This window comes from Caloenas nicobarica, chromosome 20, assembly GCF_036013445.1.
Source record: "Caloenas nicobarica isolate bCalNic1 chromosome 20, bCalNic1.hap1, whole genome shotgun sequence".
Lineage (NCBI taxonomy): Eukaryota > Metazoa > Chordata > Aves > Columbiformes > Columbidae > Caloenas > Caloenas nicobarica.
Genome location: NC_088264.1, coordinates 7,121,130 through 7,142,832, shown reverse-complemented (window position 1 = coordinate 7,142,832; position 21,703 = coordinate 7,121,130). Strand labels below are relative to the sequence as shown.

General features: G+C 39.9%; 1 protein-coding gene across 3 annotated transcripts in view; it reads right to left on the bottom strand.

Moving 5' to 3' along the window:
* Window positions 1-4,381: 4,381 nt before the first annotated feature.
* SUCO (SUN domain containing ossification factor) overlaps window positions 4,382-21,703 on the bottom strand; it is a 35,762-nt gene continuing 18,440 nt past the window's right edge. For 2 of the 3 annotated variants that reach the window (XM_065648977.1, XM_065648979.1), the window contains 14 exons: window positions 20,634-20,739; window positions 18,760-18,780; window positions 18,470-18,525; window positions 17,245-17,336; window positions 16,446-16,511; window positions 15,451-15,525; window positions 14,809-14,905; window positions 12,585-13,751; window positions 11,617-11,704; window positions 10,142-10,246; window positions 8,215-8,369; window positions 7,762-7,853; window positions 6,484-6,539; window positions 4,382-6,324 (listed from right to left, as the gene is read on the bottom strand). In XM_065648977.1, coding sequence (XP_065505049.1) covers window positions 5,878-6,324; window positions 6,484-6,539; window positions 7,762-7,853; window positions 8,215-8,369; window positions 10,142-10,246; window positions 11,617-11,704; window positions 12,585-13,751; window positions 14,809-14,905; window positions 15,451-15,525; window positions 16,446-16,511; window positions 17,245-17,336; window positions 18,470-18,525; window positions 18,760-18,780; window positions 20,634-20,739 — 2,623 coding nt within the window. In that variant the 3' untranslated portion in view covers window positions 4,382-5,877. The remainder of the gene's footprint in view (window positions 6,325-6,483; window positions 6,540-7,761; window positions 7,854-8,214; window positions 8,370-10,141; window positions 10,247-11,616; window positions 11,705-12,584; window positions 13,752-14,808; window positions 14,906-15,450; window positions 15,526-16,445; window positions 16,512-17,244; window positions 17,337-18,469; window positions 18,526-18,759; window positions 18,781-20,633; window positions 20,740-21,703) is intronic. The other variant, XM_065648978.1, reaches the window with a different exon arrangement.

Genomic DNA, 21,703 nt, shown 5'->3' with positions numbered 1-21,703 from the left:
TGCAGCCTGTAAGAGCGTGGAGAGAGCAAAAAGATACTTAAGGAGTATTGTGACAAGTAACAAACGGCTTCAGCTGAATTCATATTGGATCGTGTGGAGCGCGTGGATTTCGCCGTTGCGGCTGAGAAGCCCTCGGGAGCCCGGCAGCAGGCCCCGGCCCTGCCCGCCCGCACACGGCCGCCCGCGGCCCTGGACGCCGGCCGCCCTGCCGGCCAACGCGGCCCAGTCGGTATCTGACAACTTCATTCCTCCTTGGGAGCAGCTGTTTGCAGGCCGTTAGGAAAAAAAAAAAAAAACACCCACAACAAACAAACAACCCACCGCCACTACCTACGCACACAAAAAACACAACCACGCACCAAAACTAAAACCCTCCAAGATCTCCTTCCTGAGTTCCACCAGGATCACACCTCAGCTCTGTGTCACTCGGCAGACTCAGGCCGTCTGGCGTTAGTTTGGCACATGGAGACCCCAACACCAGCTGTGCCCATCTCGCTGCACGAGCGCCCTGACACAACTGACCCATGTCAGCGACTTCTCAAAACCCCGAGGGACCTTCAGCTGACTTTCCTGGGATGCAACTTGGAGCTACAGGTGGTTTCACAGACAATGTCCACGACCCTGACATTTCAGCAGTAACCATGTCAAATTGTGACTAGTAGAAGTTACTAATTAGCTGCTTCCATTTATTTCTTCTGAAAAAAAAATATATCACAGATAAGGATTGTTTGCTGAGAGTTCACAGAGGACCCGGCAGCTGGATGTAGGCTATAGCCACCACACCTAACAAATGAAAAAACAAGCCTCCAGGTGACAAACAGTCTTTTCCATTTGTAGGTCCACAAAGTGCAGAGTTAACCTTATCTCCATTCCCTATCAAAAGCCATACCTCTAATCTGTGAATTAATTAGTGACTGGAATGAAAAGCAACACAGGCAAGACCAGTTGCAGCTCCCAGGCCACGTGTCCAATCTGAGAGACAGCAGTACGGCAGCAGAAAGCTCCTTCGTAGCTTCTTTTAAAATGACTGTTCTTAAATTAGAGAAGGGATGCGTAAGAAAGATTAATGAGTTTTGATATCTTTCCCTAAACTAATGCGTTTTATCTAAACAAGCTCTGGGAACACCAATTCTTCTCAAGCAAACCCCAATGATGTCTTCAGCAGTACCTGGTGCTGTTCGACACTCAGGGTTTCCAGGAGATGAGACACATGCTCTTGGTGACCTACCCACAGCACTCTGTGGTCAGGGCTCTACACTGAAATTGTTCCAAATGAAGTGGAACATATTTGTAGCGCATTAAGTGAAGTGTGCTAAGCTGTTCCATCTTGTTTCATCTCACATTAACCTGGCAAAAGCAGAAGCCACACAAGCACATCTTATACACGAGTTCTCTACTTACCACACAGCTGGTAGAGTCTGCATATTTTAAAAATATTGGATTTCTACTCTGATGCTTAATGAATATAACCTAAGCATCTTATTTTGGCAAACATGGCTAGTAACTCACTTATACAATGTGTGTGTTTGTGACCATCCATCCTCCCATGGAAAACTTCATATTGCTTAAGTGTTTTTTGACCTTGGACTCAAGACCTGCAGGGACACAGTCCTCGCTCCTGCATACACATGCTGGATTCTTGGTATTTCACACTGACAACTGTCCAGCCTTATTAAGCAATATCACAAGATGGACTAGGCCTTCCCTTTAAGTATCCATAACACCACAGGAATTTTTCAAGATTTATAAGCTGTCTTCATTAGAAACTCTTATCTCTGTATAAAGATTATGACCAATTTAAGAGGGACTTGATTTCACTAAAGAATCAAGTTGTGTAAGCTAGAATCAGTGTGACATTAATAAAACTGGAAGTAAAAAATGACTCAACAGCCCACATGAAAGTATAACATTAAGCAATAAGAACTTGACATTAAGGGCCATCATTTCTTTTTTTTTTTTAGAGAAAAGCGGTTAGAAATAATTAAAAGCGGCAAGGCAGCAGCAGGCGGAAGCTGTGGTTCAGTCTCCAGTCTATTGCCAGAACAAACACTCAAGTGCAACAGCACGATCAGCTCCATAGGTTCCTTCAGGTGCTGCTTTCTCAGCGGCTGAAGCACAACCTCTGCTTTGACTGGAAAGGTTTAGACCCAGACATAGATGAAATGGTTGGTAACACACTTAGAAGATGAATGTCACTCCGTGGCCGACATGCACCAGTAGTGACTCTACAATGTGCCTTATTCACAGGAGTCATTCCTGCTAGCAGCCATCTCCACTGACCCAGCACAAAACACATTAGACTGACATTTGTCACCATATGGCCTGAGTTTCTGTTAGCCAGATATGAAAATACTAGAGAAGTCTGCACTGTGTGCTGTGCCTTTGCTCCCCGTCACACCCGCTGAATTCACACAAGCTCCTGTTGACTGGGAGCCCAGAGGCAGCGTTTCTTAGGAACAGTAAGTAGCTTTCAGGAAAGCCAACCTACACAGCCCATGACATCTTTTATTCTTTACACTGATCCTTGGGAACACTTTCAGAGGCGGGAATACTGTGAAGCGTTCTCAAAACAGTCTTGAAACATGAGAGACCGAGTGAGAAGAGTTTCTAACCCTGTGCTATCTACCTCTTCAGGCATCTGCCTCATCTCTAGTGTGAGCTGGGAACCACGTGGCCTCCAGCCCTGCTCTCACCACAGGGCTCTGCTCTGTCCCTCAGGATATACATTATTCCCATGGCGTGTTTCCTACATGTTCATTACACGACGAGCTTTATCACTGATATTTTTCCACAGAATGTAGCAACACCTTAGATCTAAGTTACGCCCAATTTTTAAGACATATGTAGAGAACAGGGTTTATTAAAGACTGTTTTAGAAGGCATTTAGTTTCACATCTGAAATGGTTAACTTGGAAATTTGAACCTGTGTTTGGAATTTAAACATGCACAACCTACTCAGACTTACCAACATCTAAGGTGTAAAACAGACCATATCAGCAGAAATGGATTTCAGTCCAAGGCTAAGTGTCACGTCCCAAGAGAGAATGGGGTGTATACATAAAGGTTTTTAAACCATCACAATACACTGCTCTTGTATGAGGAAGCACTGAGGAGAGCCGCTAATTCCTCAACTGGAATTTCTAAGTGATTTTCACTGCTCACCAGTGCTGTGGGGCAACCCAGTCTAGGAAGCAGATGTATGCAGGACAAAATGTCCAGGACAGCAAAAAAGAAGAGGATGAGGAAGAAAGTTTCTGTTCATCCATAGAACTGCTGCTTGCAGGAAAGGCAACCCTCCTTGCCCCAGAGCTATATGCTCACACTGCACAGTTGATAAATATATACGACCATCATCCTCTTTGATTTAACTTCAGTTTCCCAAACCAATTAGCTTTCATCCAATGCTTACAGGCTGACTACTATGAAGCAAAAAAAAAAAACCCCTCTGTTACAGACACATTTGTTACCTGCATGTTGCATCGCAACTCATTTGGCCTCATTCTATACCTAACAGCATATTCTAGGTCTGTCAGTCTTTGGTTTATAGCCAGATAGTAAAGACGTGCTGCTTTAAGAATTCAATCATGTCCAGCTTCAGTTGATTCTTACTGACAAGAACAACAGCTCAGTGATTGCCAGGGCAGTAACGGAAAGCGTGTTTCCTACAAGTGATGTAGCAAGAGGAAGGCCAGTTAAGTAAAAAACCCACATCACAGAAAAACACACCCCCAAAAACCACCCCACCCCACCAGTAAACCCCACGTTCAATTGCTTTTTCAATCATAGTGCTATGATGAAGCAGAGAGTCTTGAGAGAAGAAATTAGTGCTGGGAAGGCCTCATTTGACAGGAGAAACAGATGCTGGATAGCCAGTGAATTTGGCATTTGGCTGCACGCAGTGCTGCTACGCCTGCTAGAAATAAGTTTGGAGGAAGGGATCAGTCAGGGGTAAACTCTGTCTTGAAATAATAAATGACTAAGGTTTCATTTTAATGGTCCTTTATACCCTTCACAAATCTTAGCTCTGAGTACCACCAGGTAGTTCATGCAACCAACTCTCACAGAAAGCAACCACTTGTAGGGATCCCCCAGGTCAAGACATGAACTGATACCTGCTGGAAACTCCTCTAGCAGTTTTACATGGCCACAATTCCTGAACTTTCAGACAAAGCACCACTCAACCTTCAGTTTCACTCACTCGACCCCCCCCTTTTCATTTTTTTTAAATACACAAATACATCTAGGCTAGCAAATAAGTTTATGAACTCCTTATTATGATGCAAAGGACTCCAATCCTAGTCCTGGACTAAAGTTCTAGGACTAGACCTTCTGAACGAATTTGAGCCACAAGTTTCATTTTCAAAGGAAAAATGCCAGTAAATTAAAGACAAAGTGTTCAGATTTATTCGGAAATTCACAGTTTCTAATGGCACTACAGCTCTGTAGTTACATACTCTTGTTCCACAACATCATATGCTGCACTCAGGTGGTATATATTTTCCTCATCCAGGTTTGAAACCCTTCTGAATTCACGTTCAACACGCCCGGTTCATGTGCTCTGACTGGCTAATTGTGCAGATCAACTCCAAAAGTACATCACCTTAAAGTATTCATAAACTAACAAGAAAGCAGCAAAAAAAAAAAAAGGCTTTAAATAAGTCACATTACAAACAATACCCAGGAAAGGCATTAGATCTGTTAAAAAGGGTACCACTAAAAGTGCTCAATAAGTTAACTTATTTTTTTACAACGTGAACCTGTAACACCTGTCAAAAGGAATAATCTTTTGTTCCACTCACTCAGATACACACAACATTTTAGCAATCACACATCCTATAGTATCCAAATATATAATCACAGTCAAAATAAAAAAACCCACTTGGATCTGAAAATACCAACCATACAAACACTGCACATTTGTTAGCCAATACAAAAGCAAACGTTATGGAAATATCCACTTTGAACCAGCCTGACAGGTCAGACTTGGAGGCTTTGCAAACTCAACCCACGCAGAGCTGGCTGGGACGGCCCAGCTGCAGCAGCTCAGCCCCTCGCACCCCTCAGCTCTCAGCACAGCAGCACCGAGCATTCTCCCAATCGCTTCCTTCAGAGAACTACCGCAGGCAACTGAGATAACAAATGCATTCAGCAGCCTGAGACCCCACCGTACACAGGAAATCCCAAAAAGCCACTGTCATTCATTTATCACATCAGACTACAGCTCTGACTCGTAACTGAAGGTGCAAATAAACGCTATTACCATCCATAGTGAGATAATTTCCTCAACCGAGTTTGCAAAACCAGCATCTAGTCAGGCAAGTCCATCTATTAGTATTTTTACAGTATCCAGACCACATTACTGAGTCCAGCTCAAGGCCAACACATGTCCCTTTACAGCACTGTAGTGTTGCATCTTCAAAAAAAGCTAGAGAAATTACAAAATAAATCAAATGACAAACAGTTGTATCTCCCCTCTTCCAGTGGCATTATAAATAGACAAAAGGCACATAAATATGGGAAGGTGCAAGAAATAGGAACAAAGCTAAAGGAAGAGGATTAGGCTTTTATCCCTATTCCACCCAACAAATGGGGTTTCAAAAAATCTCTGCCCCAGAAACTGTGAAAAAAAAACAACCTTTATAAAATGAACCCTGTCCTCCCTCCCCCCAAGCTGTTCTCATAGGAAATTATCAGCCTTGTAAAGCTGCAGCTTATAGCCAAGATTGACACAATCCCATCTATTTAAAAAGACAGAAACCAAATTTCTGAATACTTTCCAATTAGTTGAGCTCTTCCTCTCCCACCATCCTCCCACAGAATACCACAGACTGTTCTCAAATGAACAAACACCCTCCTGTCTGAGAAGTTCAGCTAGTTTTAGATGTGTCCAGAAACTGTCGTGACACCAAGTGTTCCCACTGTTATATCTTTGTTTCCCTTGATTATGTCATGCAGGCTTGGCATTGACCCTGACTTAGTCTGTATTAGAGTTTTTATGAGCTTCCCTTGGTCTGAAACTTTAGACCGTCTTCGTTTTATAGCCCTCTTCTCAGTTTTTGTCTTTTGGGTCTGTCCATTGCACAGACTTGTACAAGCTGAAATGCCACAGAAGTAGGACTCCTCAGACTGCGATGACGTTTCAGAGCTTCCTTCAGATGGAGGACCCTTGTACGAAGAGTGATAAACTTCCCCAATGTTAGAGAAGTCCCTCTGGTTCGTAAAAGGCTTCCTTCCTTTAATTTCCCCGTTGGCTATTGGATGCAGAGGCTCTGTTGTCGGCTTAATAGTCTCTATTTTTTCACTTTTGTATTTACAACGCTTTTTCTGAAACCACAAGTAAAAAGAGAAACAGTTAGGTTCTAGAAAGCAAGCAGAGCATAAAAACCAAGCCGAGGAACCCGCGCAGGGGCAAGCAGCTGAGTCACACCCCACCTGCCGGCAGAAACACGCTCAGCTCAGCCTGCCCTGCCCACACCACCGTACCTTCTTCTCAGGGGAAAACTTCAGGGGCTCCACAATGTACAGGTCCTCTGCTTCCACTGTAAGAGAGGGAACATAAATTTAGCACTGCTGACGCTGCCAGCTCTAGAACACCACAATTCTAAATAAATAATAATGGCATGACACAATGTTTCACTTATCACACACATTTTTGCTCCTATTATATGTTAACAGAGGTGGAACACATGAACACTGAAAACGAAGTCAACAGAGAGGAATTCCCCTGTGCTGCCATGGCAGCTGTCAGTGACATACACATGACCTCCTGATAGATGAGGCCATAGCAGAGGTGCAGAGAACGTCCCTTGGGGAAAAGGAACAATATTCACCAAAATCAGCTTCTACGATAACAAACTGTTACCAATATAATAGTGTTTAATGTGCAGTCTGCCCATGACAGGACAGACACTAGAAGCACATGTGCCTATCCAGGACACAGATGTTCAGACTGTTGAGGTCAATCTGTCATTCTTCCATTACTGCTTTGTAAACCGTTCTTACCAGCCAAAGCAAGGGGGAATTTGGAAAAAGCACGTTTTTGCAAAAAAACGAAACCACACCAGTCTACACCTTAGCTAGTCTCTATTACAACATATTCCCAATTGAACTGATAGGTTTTCATACAGTTTTATTCACAGTACAAAAACCTGTGAAGCAAGCTTGCTGCACCCAGAAAAGCAGTATGAGCTGCACACTTAGTAGTTACTATGATCTACACATTTTTGGTTTTGCAAGATGATGATGGCCTAAGAAATCAAACTTCAGTTGTCCTGAGTGTAACATGAACACTGAAAAGACCAGATCATTCCTCATACCCAGGCCAAGATACATAATCTAAATTAGGATCCTATTTATCTGCCAGTTTTCAAAGACAGGCTATCAGGACTTCTGAGAAGTAGGGCATTCAGACTTCTCACATCTAGCATAAATAAAAACAAATCCACTTTCTGCAAGCTTCGTAGCTTTGTCGACCTGAATGCCTGCATAGATTGCTACTAACCCCAAGAAAACATCTGTAGAGTATAAACAATAGCAAAGACTGCACTTAATGTCTTAGCATAATTTAGCACAGTTTTATGAGTGTCCAGTAACTTGTTCATGAACCACCTTGTCCTACGGAATGTTTCAGTGAACTACTGTAGTCCAATGTACTCTGACGTTAACCTTCAATTCCTTTTTCATACACGTGCAGTAACACACACGTCGTATAGCGCTAATAGAGTAACACTAGAAACTGGATGTACGAGGTGTGAATACTACCTTCTTTACCAGCTAGCTGAAAAGACTGTGATCTGACCAGTGGAAGAGAAGTTCTTCTTTTCAAATTCATGTCATCATAGGAGGAAAAACACCTAGAACACAAAAATCGACAAAGCTTTTATAAACACATTTTTCTCAGTGCTTTGTCATACACGTATTTCATTAAGAAACACCTTTGGCAGAAGGACAGAATTATTCACCAAGGTGCCCAAGAAAGCCTTGCAAACAGACACAGTACTGTATTTGCAATGAGCTATCAAGGCATGTTAAGTGCAGTAGCCCCAAAATGCTCCTAGGAGAGCATTACTACAGAGCAGTAACAGCTCTTTGCTATCAATTTTGAGTTTGCAGAAAGAAAACTCAGAATTAAAGCAGATGTGCCAGTTGCACCAGATTTAGGCAATACCAATAAAAGCTGCAAGAACAATTAAGTTTCAAATATAAATACATTACCTTTTGGGACTAGGGTAGTGATTACTTTTGGGAATTTTTGAGAGGTAATCTTCACAGAACTGAGAATTGCTTCTGCACCGCTGCACACAAAGCACCAAGCCCAGAATGACACAGAGAACCAGAGAAATCACAAGGTAAGTCTGCCGATCAGAAACCTGGAAGAAGTTGATACAGTTGTTAGACACAAAGAATAATTTAATGATACTATTATTCTTGTTTTAAACATTAAAATCTTTAAAATAGTACAAATGACACATTCTCAAGTCAGTTTCCTTCAATATCACTAAACACTTGTTCGAATTGGAGTATTTTTTCAGGGGTTTGATGTAGCCTGTTGGCTATGCAGCATTCAAGGACTGAAGGCTGAAAACCACACAGCCAAATTTCACCAATTATGGTACTACTGTAACTTAAAGCAGCAGGCGGCCCTTGCACAGAGCATTCAAACCTACCTGGAAGTTACATACCTTCCACAGGAAAGGGTACTAAGAAAGTAACTTCTCTGTTTTACGGTTGATGTAATACTACCTTAATTTTACCACGCTTTTCATTAGCTCAATTGCAGTTCTTCACAGAATAAATACCATTGTATTAACTTGATTCAATGGGTTTTATCTTTCTGACTATTCTTCCATTTCACAACCTAACAGAAGGATTTTTTTCAAGTATGTTAATTTCTGAAGCTTACTACAATTACATGGAACCTGAAATCCAAGGATATTTTGCAGATGTTTTAAAAAAGCAAACGAATTGCACAGCTGTTTCCTATAAAAATCTATCTTGAACACAGTAAGAGACCTCAGAAGTCACACAAAGATTCTAGAGAAGACAAGGAACATGATCTCCCATTTTGTAACCACCAACTGTCTCAGACTAACAGACTCAGGTGACTGGAGCTGAGTTCAGGGAAAGCCATGTGCTCCAGTCCCAGGATACTCATCTAACACACCCTGACGATCAGCGCTGTCAACTCCTGGGTAAAACCACAGCACTCATGAACAGCAGCTTAGCCAGCCAGCCAGGCAAAGGAGCCTCACTAAGTGTTAGAAAACAGCTCAAGAGATGTCTTTGGCAACATGCACAAATAAAAAAAAAAAGAGTCATATTTATAGTACTGCTTGAAATCTCAGGCTGGAGAATGTAAACATTTGAGAGATCATGTTCCTAATATTCTTTCCAAGATTCCCCTAAACTCAAAAGATCACAACAGCCAGAGGGGAAAGGAGAAGGGTCTCTCAGCCACATGAGCCTCCCATTCAGCAGCTAAGTGTGCAATCCTCCACATACTCGTCTGTTATTACAGCCCAGTTCCAACAGTGGCCAGTACACTCTCGCACATTAAACCTCCTACAGCAGAAGTCCATTAGTATTTAAGTGGACAATATAAATGCTGGACACTGCAAACCATCCCATTTTACTAAAGCTGTGTAACAAAGCCACGCAATCAAACTGCTTATATAACGGAACAAGTGCCAGAAAAGTTCTTGAAGCATGAACTTTACCATTCCCTCTGGTGTGTGTCAAACATTCTATATGTGCAACAAATCCTATGATTACCATTTCAAAGTCAGTGGTTAGACTTCTAATTTCATTAATCATTTCACAGAATGGTATCAATTCCAATGCACTACAGAAAGGCTGAGATATTAAGTTATTCTATTATCTTTATTGTTAGCTTAGACTACAATCATGGGGCTAAGTAGGGCTGTAGTAGAAATTACCAATCTTGCTGTGCAGAAGGCAGATCAAGCTACTCAAACCTCCCTCCCCTCCTCTGGCCAGCTGCTAAAGTAGGTTGAAAGCAACACTACAGACAACTTCCCAAATGAAATGCTTCATCTAATGATTCCAGGCCCCTTCAAATTGAGATATGGTTATGCATCTGCTTCCTTTAAATTCTCGTGCCATATTTCTAAATTATAATTACCTCACGTTTTAATTCCGCCACAGTTGTTGACAGATTGGAAGCTAGCTGCGTCATGTTGGTGAGCTGTGCTTGTAACAGCTGGATTGCTTCTGTTTGCCGTTGATCCTGTATTAAAGAGAGTCGTGGCCGTGCTATTTAATTGTCAGGTTCCCACTATCATACAGTCAGTCTCACATGTACCAAGTTAGCATTCTGTCTGACACAGGCGTTTTGTAGCCACATGATCTATTCAGCACTGTTTTCAACAAAACTTTCATCTAACATTTGAAACTGCTTAAGCAGCACTAGTCTCACACTTAAAAAAAAATCAACATTTTTACTTATCAAAGCATGTTTTGTAACATCATGCCAAATGCATTTCATTACAGTGACTTCTGCTATCTTCATTAAGGGCAGATTAAGTAGCCAGCTCTAGGCAATCACTGTAAGGAAGCTGAGTACTATCATGTTACAATATGCACATGCAGATGACCAGGCAGAGTTCAAGTCTAAGAGCTGACACACAGCAAGTCAGCCACTTCATGACAGGAGCCTGAGTCCTTTGCTGCTATCATCTCCTTCCTGGAAAGAGTCCTAACGGGATTCTTAATCCTACAAGAAATTAAGAAAGGTGAGCAGAACGCTGGGAAGATTAACGAGGAGGAACACCTCAGACTGACCAGCATTTGATACTACTAAAAAAAACCCCACAAAGCAGAAAAGACCACACATTATCTCAGGGAAGCTGTGATTTTCATCAGTGTTGATGAACGAGCAAACTACAGGCCTGGGATAGCACTTCAGAATTTTCCAGGCAGTTTGGGATTAAGTCTGCTATGCCACATGCACAGTTGCTTTAGTGATTATTTAGCACTGCAGGTAGCACTGCTCAGGAAAGCCAGGATGGCAGAGTAGGAAAACTTCATCAGCCCCCACTTCCTTACATCACATTTTGAAGAGTGAACTAAGCTTTTGTTACAGGCACTACACTTTCAAAGGCAAATTTGGCATACGCCATTACTGTACCCCTTCTCCCTTTCCAGAGTCTAGGTCTCTTCAGCAACATCAGGGCAACTGTCTATCTATACTTTAAATCAGAGATGAAAACCAAACCAAGTTTTAAAAAAAGGGTTTGAGTGCAGCTACAACCAAGAAACAAGGGTTGGAAATTACCTGGATAACTTTTACATTGACAAAAACATTTAGGAGGCTTTTTTAGCCATAACCAGCTGACAACTAATTTTTTTTTCTTCAAACACAAAAAAAATCGGGAAACAGAGCTCGAAATAGCTTTGTTCTAAACCAACTGGGAACATATCTAAAAATTTGTTTAGAGAGAAAAAAACCTGGGAAGCATGGAGAGGATGTTTTTAAAAGGCAGACATGTGACTAATGAACTTCTTCAATTAAAAAGAGGATTTCTGCACCTCTTTGTGACTCATTCTGAAAAGTAAACTCTCCTAAGCAGGAAAACACTTAAGTACTTCAAACCATACCTGCTCTTCTGCTATTCTTGAGGTGTTCTGAAGTTTTATTATTGTTTTATTGAAAGCTTTCTGCATTTCTTCCATTTGCTTTCGGTACCTAGAACAAAGAGTGTAAAGGTCTGAAATGCTAGTTCATAAAACTCCTCAGCACATTTGCCTTTAGGAAATACCACTAGGCAAGGGGAAAGCTGCTTTTTGTCCAAAGAAGTTTTATTTAAACATCCAGTGGTATTTCCTTTTAAGTTTCACACATTAAAACAGGGACATTCCTCTTCCTATTCCCCCCTCTCCCCACCCCTAAGGTTAAAGTCAAATCTATTTCAACACCTTAGACCTTAGCACCTTCACTATGGAGAATTCTCTACAAAACACCAACTGCCAGAAAACACAAGAGTAAATATTAGAAATAGCCACTTCCTTGGAACCAATTCTGAAGTTTCCTCATTCTCCTATGGCTAAAGAGCATCACAGATAAACACAAATATACATACACCCTTCACAGAAAGCTCTTGGCTCCCTCTCCATGTTCCCTGCTTCAACAAAAGCTATTACTGACAACATGGTAGTTTAAGTGGAAACGATCAACACAGTGAAGGTGGCATCATAGGTCTGTGTCATCCAGTTTAACAGCGACAGGAGGATCTGCCCCTTTGTTGAAAGGATTATGGACCGGATTAACGTTTACATCCTGGCAATGCTTTATCCTTTTAAAAAACCCACAGCAATATTCCTCAAAACAAAATAAATGTGATTGTAACAAATACAGAAAGAGAACCTTTGCCACTTGCAGACATCTAGGTCTCCAGTAGCTACGTAGAATTAGGTACTCTTCTCAGTTTTCCATAAAGCTTTAAGCTGTGATTTAGGTTATACTCTGCTTCCACTGTACTACTTTTCATATGTGTATGCTCCTTTGTATAGTTGGCTAAAATCATGGTTACATACAGTAGACTCTTTCCAGTCTTCTTCAGACTTACCTCTGACTAAGTTCTTCTAAATAACGGCTGCTGAGAGACATGTTTACTTCTAGGGCTTTTATGCGATTATTAAGGCGCATGAAGACAGACTCCTTCTGATTAGATCCATGAACAAGATTTCCATTTGCATAACCTAGATCTGTTGAATTCTGCAATTCGGCATAGAAGTCTGTAGCTGTTCTCTGCAGTCCTCCGGAGACCGGAATTGCCATGAAAGCTTCTTCAGTTACCTGATCATCCTCCTTTGTTTCAGCAGATACAGACGACTCAACAGGAAGCAAAACGGGTTTCTGCACTTCTGGAGTGCTTTCCTTTCCCTCCCCAGCATCACCAGCTAACATGCCCACTGTATGTTCAGGCTGCAGAACTGTCTCTGTAGGCCTTAAAACAATCGGAGTAGCAATAGTCTCTCTTGTGCTCATCTCCTTTACCTCAGCGGCCACACTGGTCTCAGAAACTACAGGGGTTTCTTCTGCAACAGAGCTCTCAGCCTTTTCTGTTTCTTCACTGATCTCAGCTGTATCCACCTGGGGAGTCACTCTTGGAGCTACCTGGCCTGCATCTTCTTTGGCAGCCTCCAACGCCGTGTCCGTTGTTGGAAATGGCTTAATTTCAGAAGTAACTTCTAAGAGGAGGGATTGAGAGACAGTTTGAGGATGGCTTGGTTCCAGTTCAACTGAATCTGTGGTCTCATTACTGATCTCCTCACGGACCGCAATGCTGAAGTCAACGGCAACAGTAGATCCAGATGGTCTCTCAGCTTTGCTGTCTAACTCCTCAGGTAGAGGCTCATCTATTGACATATGTATAGACTCAGTCGGAACCACCTGTGGCTGCTGAACATCAGCAGAGTAATCTTGCCCTTGTTTACCTGCAGTTTTACTATGCTGTCGATGCATGGCTACCGCAACTGAACACCACTTAAACAGATATTCTGAAAAGGTGGAAATACAACATGCTGTTGCCATGTCATAGCAGTACTTTTCTGTCTCAAGTTCAAACCATGATGCTGCTTCTTCTTCCTGATCATCACTGGGCAGCAAGGTTACTGTTGACTGGCTTGTATCTTCTTCATACTCTTGTACTAGCTGAACAATAGGATTTTCTTTCGTCAAATCCACAATTAATTGCTCTTTATCTATCTGTGGAATATCTGTAGTAGCAAGCCTACAATAAGAGAGAGTTAAAGATGGGATGTTACTTCCAATAGTTTCACTTTTGCAGTCTTCCAGAGCAGGCATATAAGATCTTTTAGAAAATTAGTGAAGTCTATTGCAATAACAAAGACCAGTTTGGATACACTCAAATTCTGTAAGTATTTTCTCTGGTGTTTTTCAATCCTGATTTGCAAACAAATTATTTCAACCCTTGCTTCTGAAACAGCAAGCCTTCTCAGTCAGATATTACCCATTCTCTCAGCCTTGAAAAAAGTCACCAGTTCAAATATCACTAAGTTCTTACATGGCAAGCATCTTACTCTTCTGTTGCAACCTTCAAATGCAAATGCGAGAATCACAACCTTCCCACTGACCTTCTTCAATCTCTCAACAACCAGAGTGCTAGGAAACCATAAAACCACTAAATACAGCACAAGTCATAGCTTAACATTTAAGAGCTAGAGTATCAGCTCTAAGTAGCCAAATCAATTCTAAACAATTGTACTCGACTGAAAAAACCCACAGAATTTCTACATACAACTTCTCTTCCCAACCTAATTCCATATCTTTGCATACATATTTTTTTGCTAGACTTCCCTTACTGAAAAGATAAGCTCCTAAATCAGAATTTTTGTCAACACAATTTAACTGAAGTTTTAGCAATCGATCTTACATTGGTAATTAGTCTCCTTTGCAGGAGACAACCTGCAAAACCTGGAAGAATATTAAGTCAGTTTCCACCCAATAAATCTGCAATAGACAAGAGCAAAACACTGCTACTTGTTCTAAACAAAATACAAACCATTGAGAAAGTCAGCTATTCGTTTTGACATTTAGTCAATTGTTAAAACAAAAAACATCTCATAATGGAAATAGCTATAAACAGTAATTAAACCAATAAGTTTTCCTGCTTAGTACATTACCACACTACACATTTCAAATATGTGCTTTTTCATTTGTTTAAGGCAGTGTGCCATATCTGAGCATTCTACTGCCAAAGATGCCAGACTTGTTAGTTCCTGCTAGGAACACACTGGAAGTGAAAACACCTCACACCAACGACTTACTCTGGTGAAGGAACAGGAGTTGGTTCAAGCAGCCTCGGTGCAGCTGTTGAAGTTGCAGGGGTGGCAGTGACATTTTCAGACAAACTTTTGTTGCCTACTGCAGGAAGGAAGAAAATGCGAACATAAAAACTCAAGAACCATGCTTGTTTTCAATGAATTTTAGTTGCTTTGGTTTTTTTAACATTTGTTTTATTTTATTTTAGATTATTAATTGCACTACCAAATTAACTGCAGATCTCACTCAGTTATTTGAATGAAAGTGCTACTGTTACTTTATGTATACAATGTTGTGGACAGTCTCAAAATATTTCCACAAGGCAGCAGCAAGTCAGACTTCACAACTGAAGCTGGGTAAATACAGAGAATAAAGATCTCCAAATATTGCTGAACAAACATATGTTATCCTTGTATTAGTTCCCTTCTCAGTAGATTCAGCATCTTTGTTCCACTTTTCACAGTCAGAAGGATAAGAATTCTATGGTGCTAATCCAGAATGCCGTAAAAGGTGAAAAAAGCCATTTAAACATAGATCATCCAACTCCTCAAAAGAAATAATTTTTAAAAATTACACTTTCCAGAATGCTTTTTTATATATATATATATATATATATATATATATATATATATATATATATAAAATACCTTCAGCTTCAGAGGACTCTTCAGTTTTGGCTCCAAGCATATTAGCAGCAATATTCACCATACTCAGGATAGCATCTGAAAGAGAAAATAACTAATCAAAGGGGTCATATTCAGAGGGCCCAGAGATTAGCAGAGAGCAAGCTCCTATTTTTTAACACTTGCTTGAAACAAATCACAGCATAAGGATACAAAAAAAAAAGTGATCATTCTTTTACAATGGATGCATCTGTTAAAGAGTAAGTTTATAAGCTAGACATCTATATGAGAACCCATATCTAACCTTTACCAGCTAGACCTTGTAACACCAGTGAAAGTACCCACTGATCATTAGTCCACTGAAACTAAGAAACAGCAAGACAAATAGAAGAATATTTAAGCATGGACTTTTTTTGATAACTGTGTGAATGACTGAGGGAGGTCCCAAGACAGAAATTTAGAGGTTGAACACTCAGAGGAGCTCTAATAAAGACAGCCTGGATCATTTGTCATAATGGCACTAAAGCAGCAAATCAATAAGTGTCGTTTGTCAATGAGCAAGACAAAATTCTGCCTTTAAACACAAGATGTCCACAGAAGACTAAAGCTTCATTCAAATCTAGCTGAACAATTTGTCATTTTGCATCATACCTCCTTCCTTAATCGTGAATCTTACGTTTAAGTCTGATACTGCTGCAGCATAACAATTCTAATATTTTAAGATTTGCAGAAGAAAACCTACACTTTACAATCTGTTGCTTGAATGCAATCTAGATCACTCAAGGCAACTGGAAGAAAACTGTAACAAATATCCACAGATGCGGCTTAGATTTTTGTTTAAAGGATCTGTTAAGTAGAAGTTTTTTCCTTAAAAGAGCCAAAACAAAAAAACCAAACAACAACAAACAAAACAAAACCAAAAACCACAGAAGTAAATGAAGTAGTAAAATGTCATTCCACTTTGAATTAGCTTAATTTGTTTCAGCACAGCAATATTTTTTCTAATAAATCATACTCACTTGTAGCAGAACCAAGGAGATTTTTCGAAGATTTTTCTTCCCCTGTATTATAATCCAATAGATAATCTATATAATAAAGAAGAACACTTATGACTACCAAAATTAAATGTGTCACAGGCAAAGAAAAAAAAACACCTTAAGATTTAACATTTCGTTCAACTATGTCAGTTTGAAAGTGTGAAAATAAAACTACAGAAATGAAGTTAAAGGTCAGGTTACATACTGAAATATCAAGCTCCAAGCAATGAGAAACCTGAAGAGATTCAGGGTTTGAGCCTCGGTTTCCTCAGAATTCACGACACAGATGCAACAAACAGCTCACTGAGCTGAGGTTTTCCCCCCTCTTCTCCTCCTCATGAGGCCTGGAGGTAGGCATTCTCATTTTTTTTTTCTTTGAACATGAAGTCTACAAGCCAAAATAATCACCTTTCCAATTACTTGCAGCAGTGATCATACAGTCTTAGAAACTGGGCTATGAACAACTAAGAATAAAGCTGTTTCATGTGAGCTTCTTTGACTATTTTAGTTATCCTTTACTACTTGTCAGCACATAATGATACTGCTCAGCCTGCCAAGTGAAATAGAGACCTATTACTAGCATTTTAAAGTAACCCTCCAAATAGTTACACCACAGTGTTAAAAACTTAAAAGGAATGTTGGATAAGCTCAGAAATGCTGAGATACTGTCAACAATACTACGAGTAAATTTAGCAGTCAATTTATCATATGCAGGAAACGACAAGCCAGACTCACACAAGACATGTCTGAATGGCTAAAAATGTAGAAGTCATTTGCTTACCATAATCTTCATCAAAGAGTTCTTGTCGTTCAGACTGATACTGAGAATCAGCTATTTCTTCATACTCTTCAACCATGCTTGTACCAAATACCCTATGAGCAAAGTTTTAAAATAAAAACCTAATAGTCTAATAGTCACATAATTACTTGATATAATTGGTAATTAGATAAGCAATGTTAACATTATGTAATATATAGCATATAAATTAGATAAGCAATAGTTGCTGTCAGTTAACCAAGATCAAGCAGCAGGTATGCTTATTTTCTCAAACTTGTATCCACAAAGTCCATTGCGTGTTTTCAAGTGCTGCAGCAGAACAAAGGCCTGCTTTTAATTCTAGTAATTCCAAAGAGACTTTTCCTCCTTTTTAACTTGAACTCATACCTAGACCTCCTTGTCTTAAGCTCTCTAAGAGCTCTTAGGCCTCCTCTTCAGCTTCACCTTTGACTAATTTCAAGACTCTCTCTTCATGACTGTCTCACTTTGCACGCTATATTCTCTTTGACCTCCTGTTCTGCTGAAATAAAATCCAATCGAATCAATTTAAAGCAGCCTTGTCAACTGAAAATATGGTTTGGCTTATAATGCCAGAGTTCTCAGGTTCAAATCCTGACATAGCTTTGGCAGGAGAATTGAAATCTGCTTGGGTTTGCATTTTTGTTTGTTTGTGTTTATTTTGTGGGGGGTTTTGTTTGTTTGGTTTTGGTTTTGGTTTTTCTGTTTGGTTGGGGGTTTGTTTATTGTTTTTATTTTAGGAGCAGTACAGCCAATTATTCTCTGAACTACACACACGCAGTTGCTATAATTTAGATATTCCAAGCACTACTAACTGTATGTACCTGGGGTGCCAGGCAACACAGCAGTTTCCCAAAATAACTCACCACACCTGCTCCTTTGAGTTCACCATTTGTTCCTTGTTTTGCTTGGTCAGCCTTGAGATGTTCATGTTTTCCCATAAGGCCGCTCATGCTCCTGTTTCCTAACGTTCCCCCCTGCAAATCTAAACTATTTCTTACCTACTGGAGAATCAAATCAAAAGATCCAAAGCTTCTTTAAACAGATGTGAAACATGCTACACAACAAGTTAGGTAATTACTTAATTCAGAGTACTTCCAAATAACTTATATATTCTGAAGACCAGCATTTGTTGCCTGACTATTATTAGAACACACTAATCCTTACTTCAAGGAAGTAGAAAGACAAAGCAAAAACTTTAATGTGTTACCTTATAAGACTCAAAGGACAAAAATGTTCTGATCCAAAGTGCGATATCAACTCCACCTAAAGAATAAAAGGTACTTAAAAACAAAACTCCAAAGACCCACAGTCAAGAGTTCATTTAACACATACATCCAATCTTGAAATTGCAAGTTTTATTTACTCAAGGGATTTGTAGATTGCCCATAACAGAAAAGACTCAAAGATCTGTTCTTGCCATGCATTAAAGTGCCAAGTTGCAGTAGAGAACACCCCAAGCCCCATGCATTCATCATTCCAAAAGAAGAGGTTGCTAACCTTTATGTACTTGATGAACATCTGAAGCGAGAGAAAGGAAAAGAGAAAAAAAAGATGTCAGTACAAAGGCTGAACACATGCCACAGGCAACTACAGAGTTTTGTTGTTTTTAATTCAGTACTATAACTGCCTAAGACGACAAGTTAAGAAAGATAAAGTTGCAATACTACTTCATCTACCCTAGGTAGCAAGATCTCACTTAGTCCTTGTACCTTGCAGATAGAAGGTAACATGCAACACGTGTTTTATTAATGAACTTAACAAGTTGCTCTGTTTTTCTAGGTAACATGATTGCAGACAGAAGTGCGTCAAATTTACTAAGTGTGGGGTTTTTTCCCCTTAAAGAGCACAGATTACAGGAAGTGGCTCAAAAGGAAAAAAAAATCCCTTCACAGCATGCATTCTGTGGACTGCTGCTGCTTCAATATACTTCAATTTATAGAACCACTACTGGAAGAAAACGTATAGAGCATCTGATGATACATTTAGAAGCTGCAATCATCAGTATTTCTAGTGTGATCTTGACTACACACTGATATTTATTTAATTGAAATTAATTTGCAAGTGTAGAATGCATTTATTAAAACACTATGTAGACACCACCAATGAAGGACTGTAGTAATCTGCAAGATCAAGGTAACTATTCCCATAAAAGCACTCTTACAAAAAATTTCCATTATTTTTCATACAAGTTCATTAAGCCACTTCAAAAATGAAACTCTTCAAAACATTTTTGGACTCTTCTTCTGTAGACTAGGCACACTTAGAACTTGCCTACTTTTTGTGCTATGATGTAAAAACATCACTAGAACAATCCTTTGAAAATTTTACCACGCTACAATATTCAAGGCAGAACACTGTATCCACCAAGGGATTAAGTGCTGAAGCATCCAGCGTAATTCTGGAACTTCAGTGACAAGCGAGATTCCAGCTACCTTAAGGCATTAATTCAGCCAGAAAGCAGAATTAAAAATAAACAAAATCTTTATCTTGTGACTCATGCAGAATTTCTGGGGTAGAGAAGTTAGATAACTATCATTCCTAGCTACTTCAACCAATTTTTTTTTTTTTCCTACAAGCACCATAATTGGAAGATAACGCATCACTGGCGAGGACCTAAAAGGTCTGTATTTTATTTGAATTTAAACCTCCCCTACATCCCAATATTTTCACAAAAGCTTTTATCCCAGTCCAAAGACCGCATTATTTATAGAGTTTTATTCTGAGTCTGAGTAAAGATAGCTTGCTGCAAGTTATTTTGAAGGTGGAGAGATCATGGCAAGTGCTCCAGTAGCAGTAAGCCTAAATAACTTGCAGGAGTTGCAGCTATGACTGAGTAGCTGCCAAACTGCACTTTCAGACTATCGATGAGAACCAGAATTCAAATGCTTACTCTTTCGGATTGCCTTAAGACCATATAGCAGAATACAACACAAAAATCAAGAAATATGCATGTTCTCATCCGTGCTCCAGGGCGTGTGTGTATATATATTTGTATGTATATATACACAAAGCAGGTACAGCCAAGAGACAAAACAGGCTGATACTTCTAACCTTACATTCAGAAAACAGTTAAGTCAAATAGAATAGAACACTGTCTGGATTTTTCTTCATTCAGCTAGCAATCAAGTATGTACTTGGATACAAGGTGCTTCCCAAGACCCCCTCAGTTACCATTATGAGGAAGGCGATGTGTGATTGTGTGACAAGGGTTTAGTACACAGCCAATCGCACTAGGGCCACTAATGAAGCTAGTGCAATTAATGGTAAATCATGCTTTGATAACATGTCTCTGGATGCTCTGTTATACAGGGTAAGCCCAGCAAACCTCTCCTTTCCTGAGAATCATGGATGCTTTTGCAGCATGAAGTTACCTTAACATATTTTGCATACATCTGTTCATCCAGAGGAAAGCTTTGGACATTCCTCTCATCTCTAGCATGGAAAGTACCTAATTTAATCCATTTGTTTGTTGGATACCTAGAAAAGAAACAATGGAGTCAGCTAATGAAATGCAAGAACCCACTGTTTACAGACACTTGCCAAAGCTTCCCAAAATGCCTTTTCACAGAATAAATACCATTTTGTTTTTTCAGTTGCAAGATAGTAGCAACGTGTTTCTATGGTAAGAAGAGTTGTAAGGTAAGGCCAGTCCCAACACAAAACCTCAGCAGTACTTCTCTCAAGCTTATAACAGTGTGCGAGCCCCTGAAGGTTGAAACCCTGTACTTGATCCAATTACTGAAATTCAACTAGCCTACAGTAAAGTTTTTGGAACTGAAAAAGTCACCTCAGATGAACACTGAAGAACATGCCGCACAAGTGACAGGTTGTCATTATTAATGTAAGCAAGCAGCAAAAAATGGTGAGCAAAGTAGAGTTAGAAACAGGCAACAGATCAAGAGCGGAAAATCAGAATCCACACACTTTGAGCACTGAAGAGGAAAGTGAGGTTTTTTGATACACTCTGCAAATGTCTACTCTTTCACGCACCAGAATAAACTGCTCACTCTCAAAAGTACTGGGGGCATAACATTTTCTAACACACAATAAAAGCCACCCTTTAATCAGCCATTCAGCCAACCAGTAATATTCTTACTATTTCTACTTCCTCAATAGTGTACTGTTTTTTCTTTTGTAAATAGTTTGCGGGGTTTTTTTGGACAGAGCTCAGCATTGACGACAGTTTAAGACATGTGAAAATGGTCTGAATGACAAGTGAAGAGACCCCACAACCACAGTGGCATTCTGTTAAGGAACGTTCATCTTATGACCTGCCATCCGCTACCCAACTACTGTATCATTTCTACTTTTCAACAAATTTTTCCTTTTTTGCTTTTAAGGTGGGAAAGAAAAAACAGAACATAGGAAGCATAGAAAGAACACAAACCATGTCTTCTAGGACCTCACAGTTACCTTTCCATGGAAATTCTAAAAAAAGCTA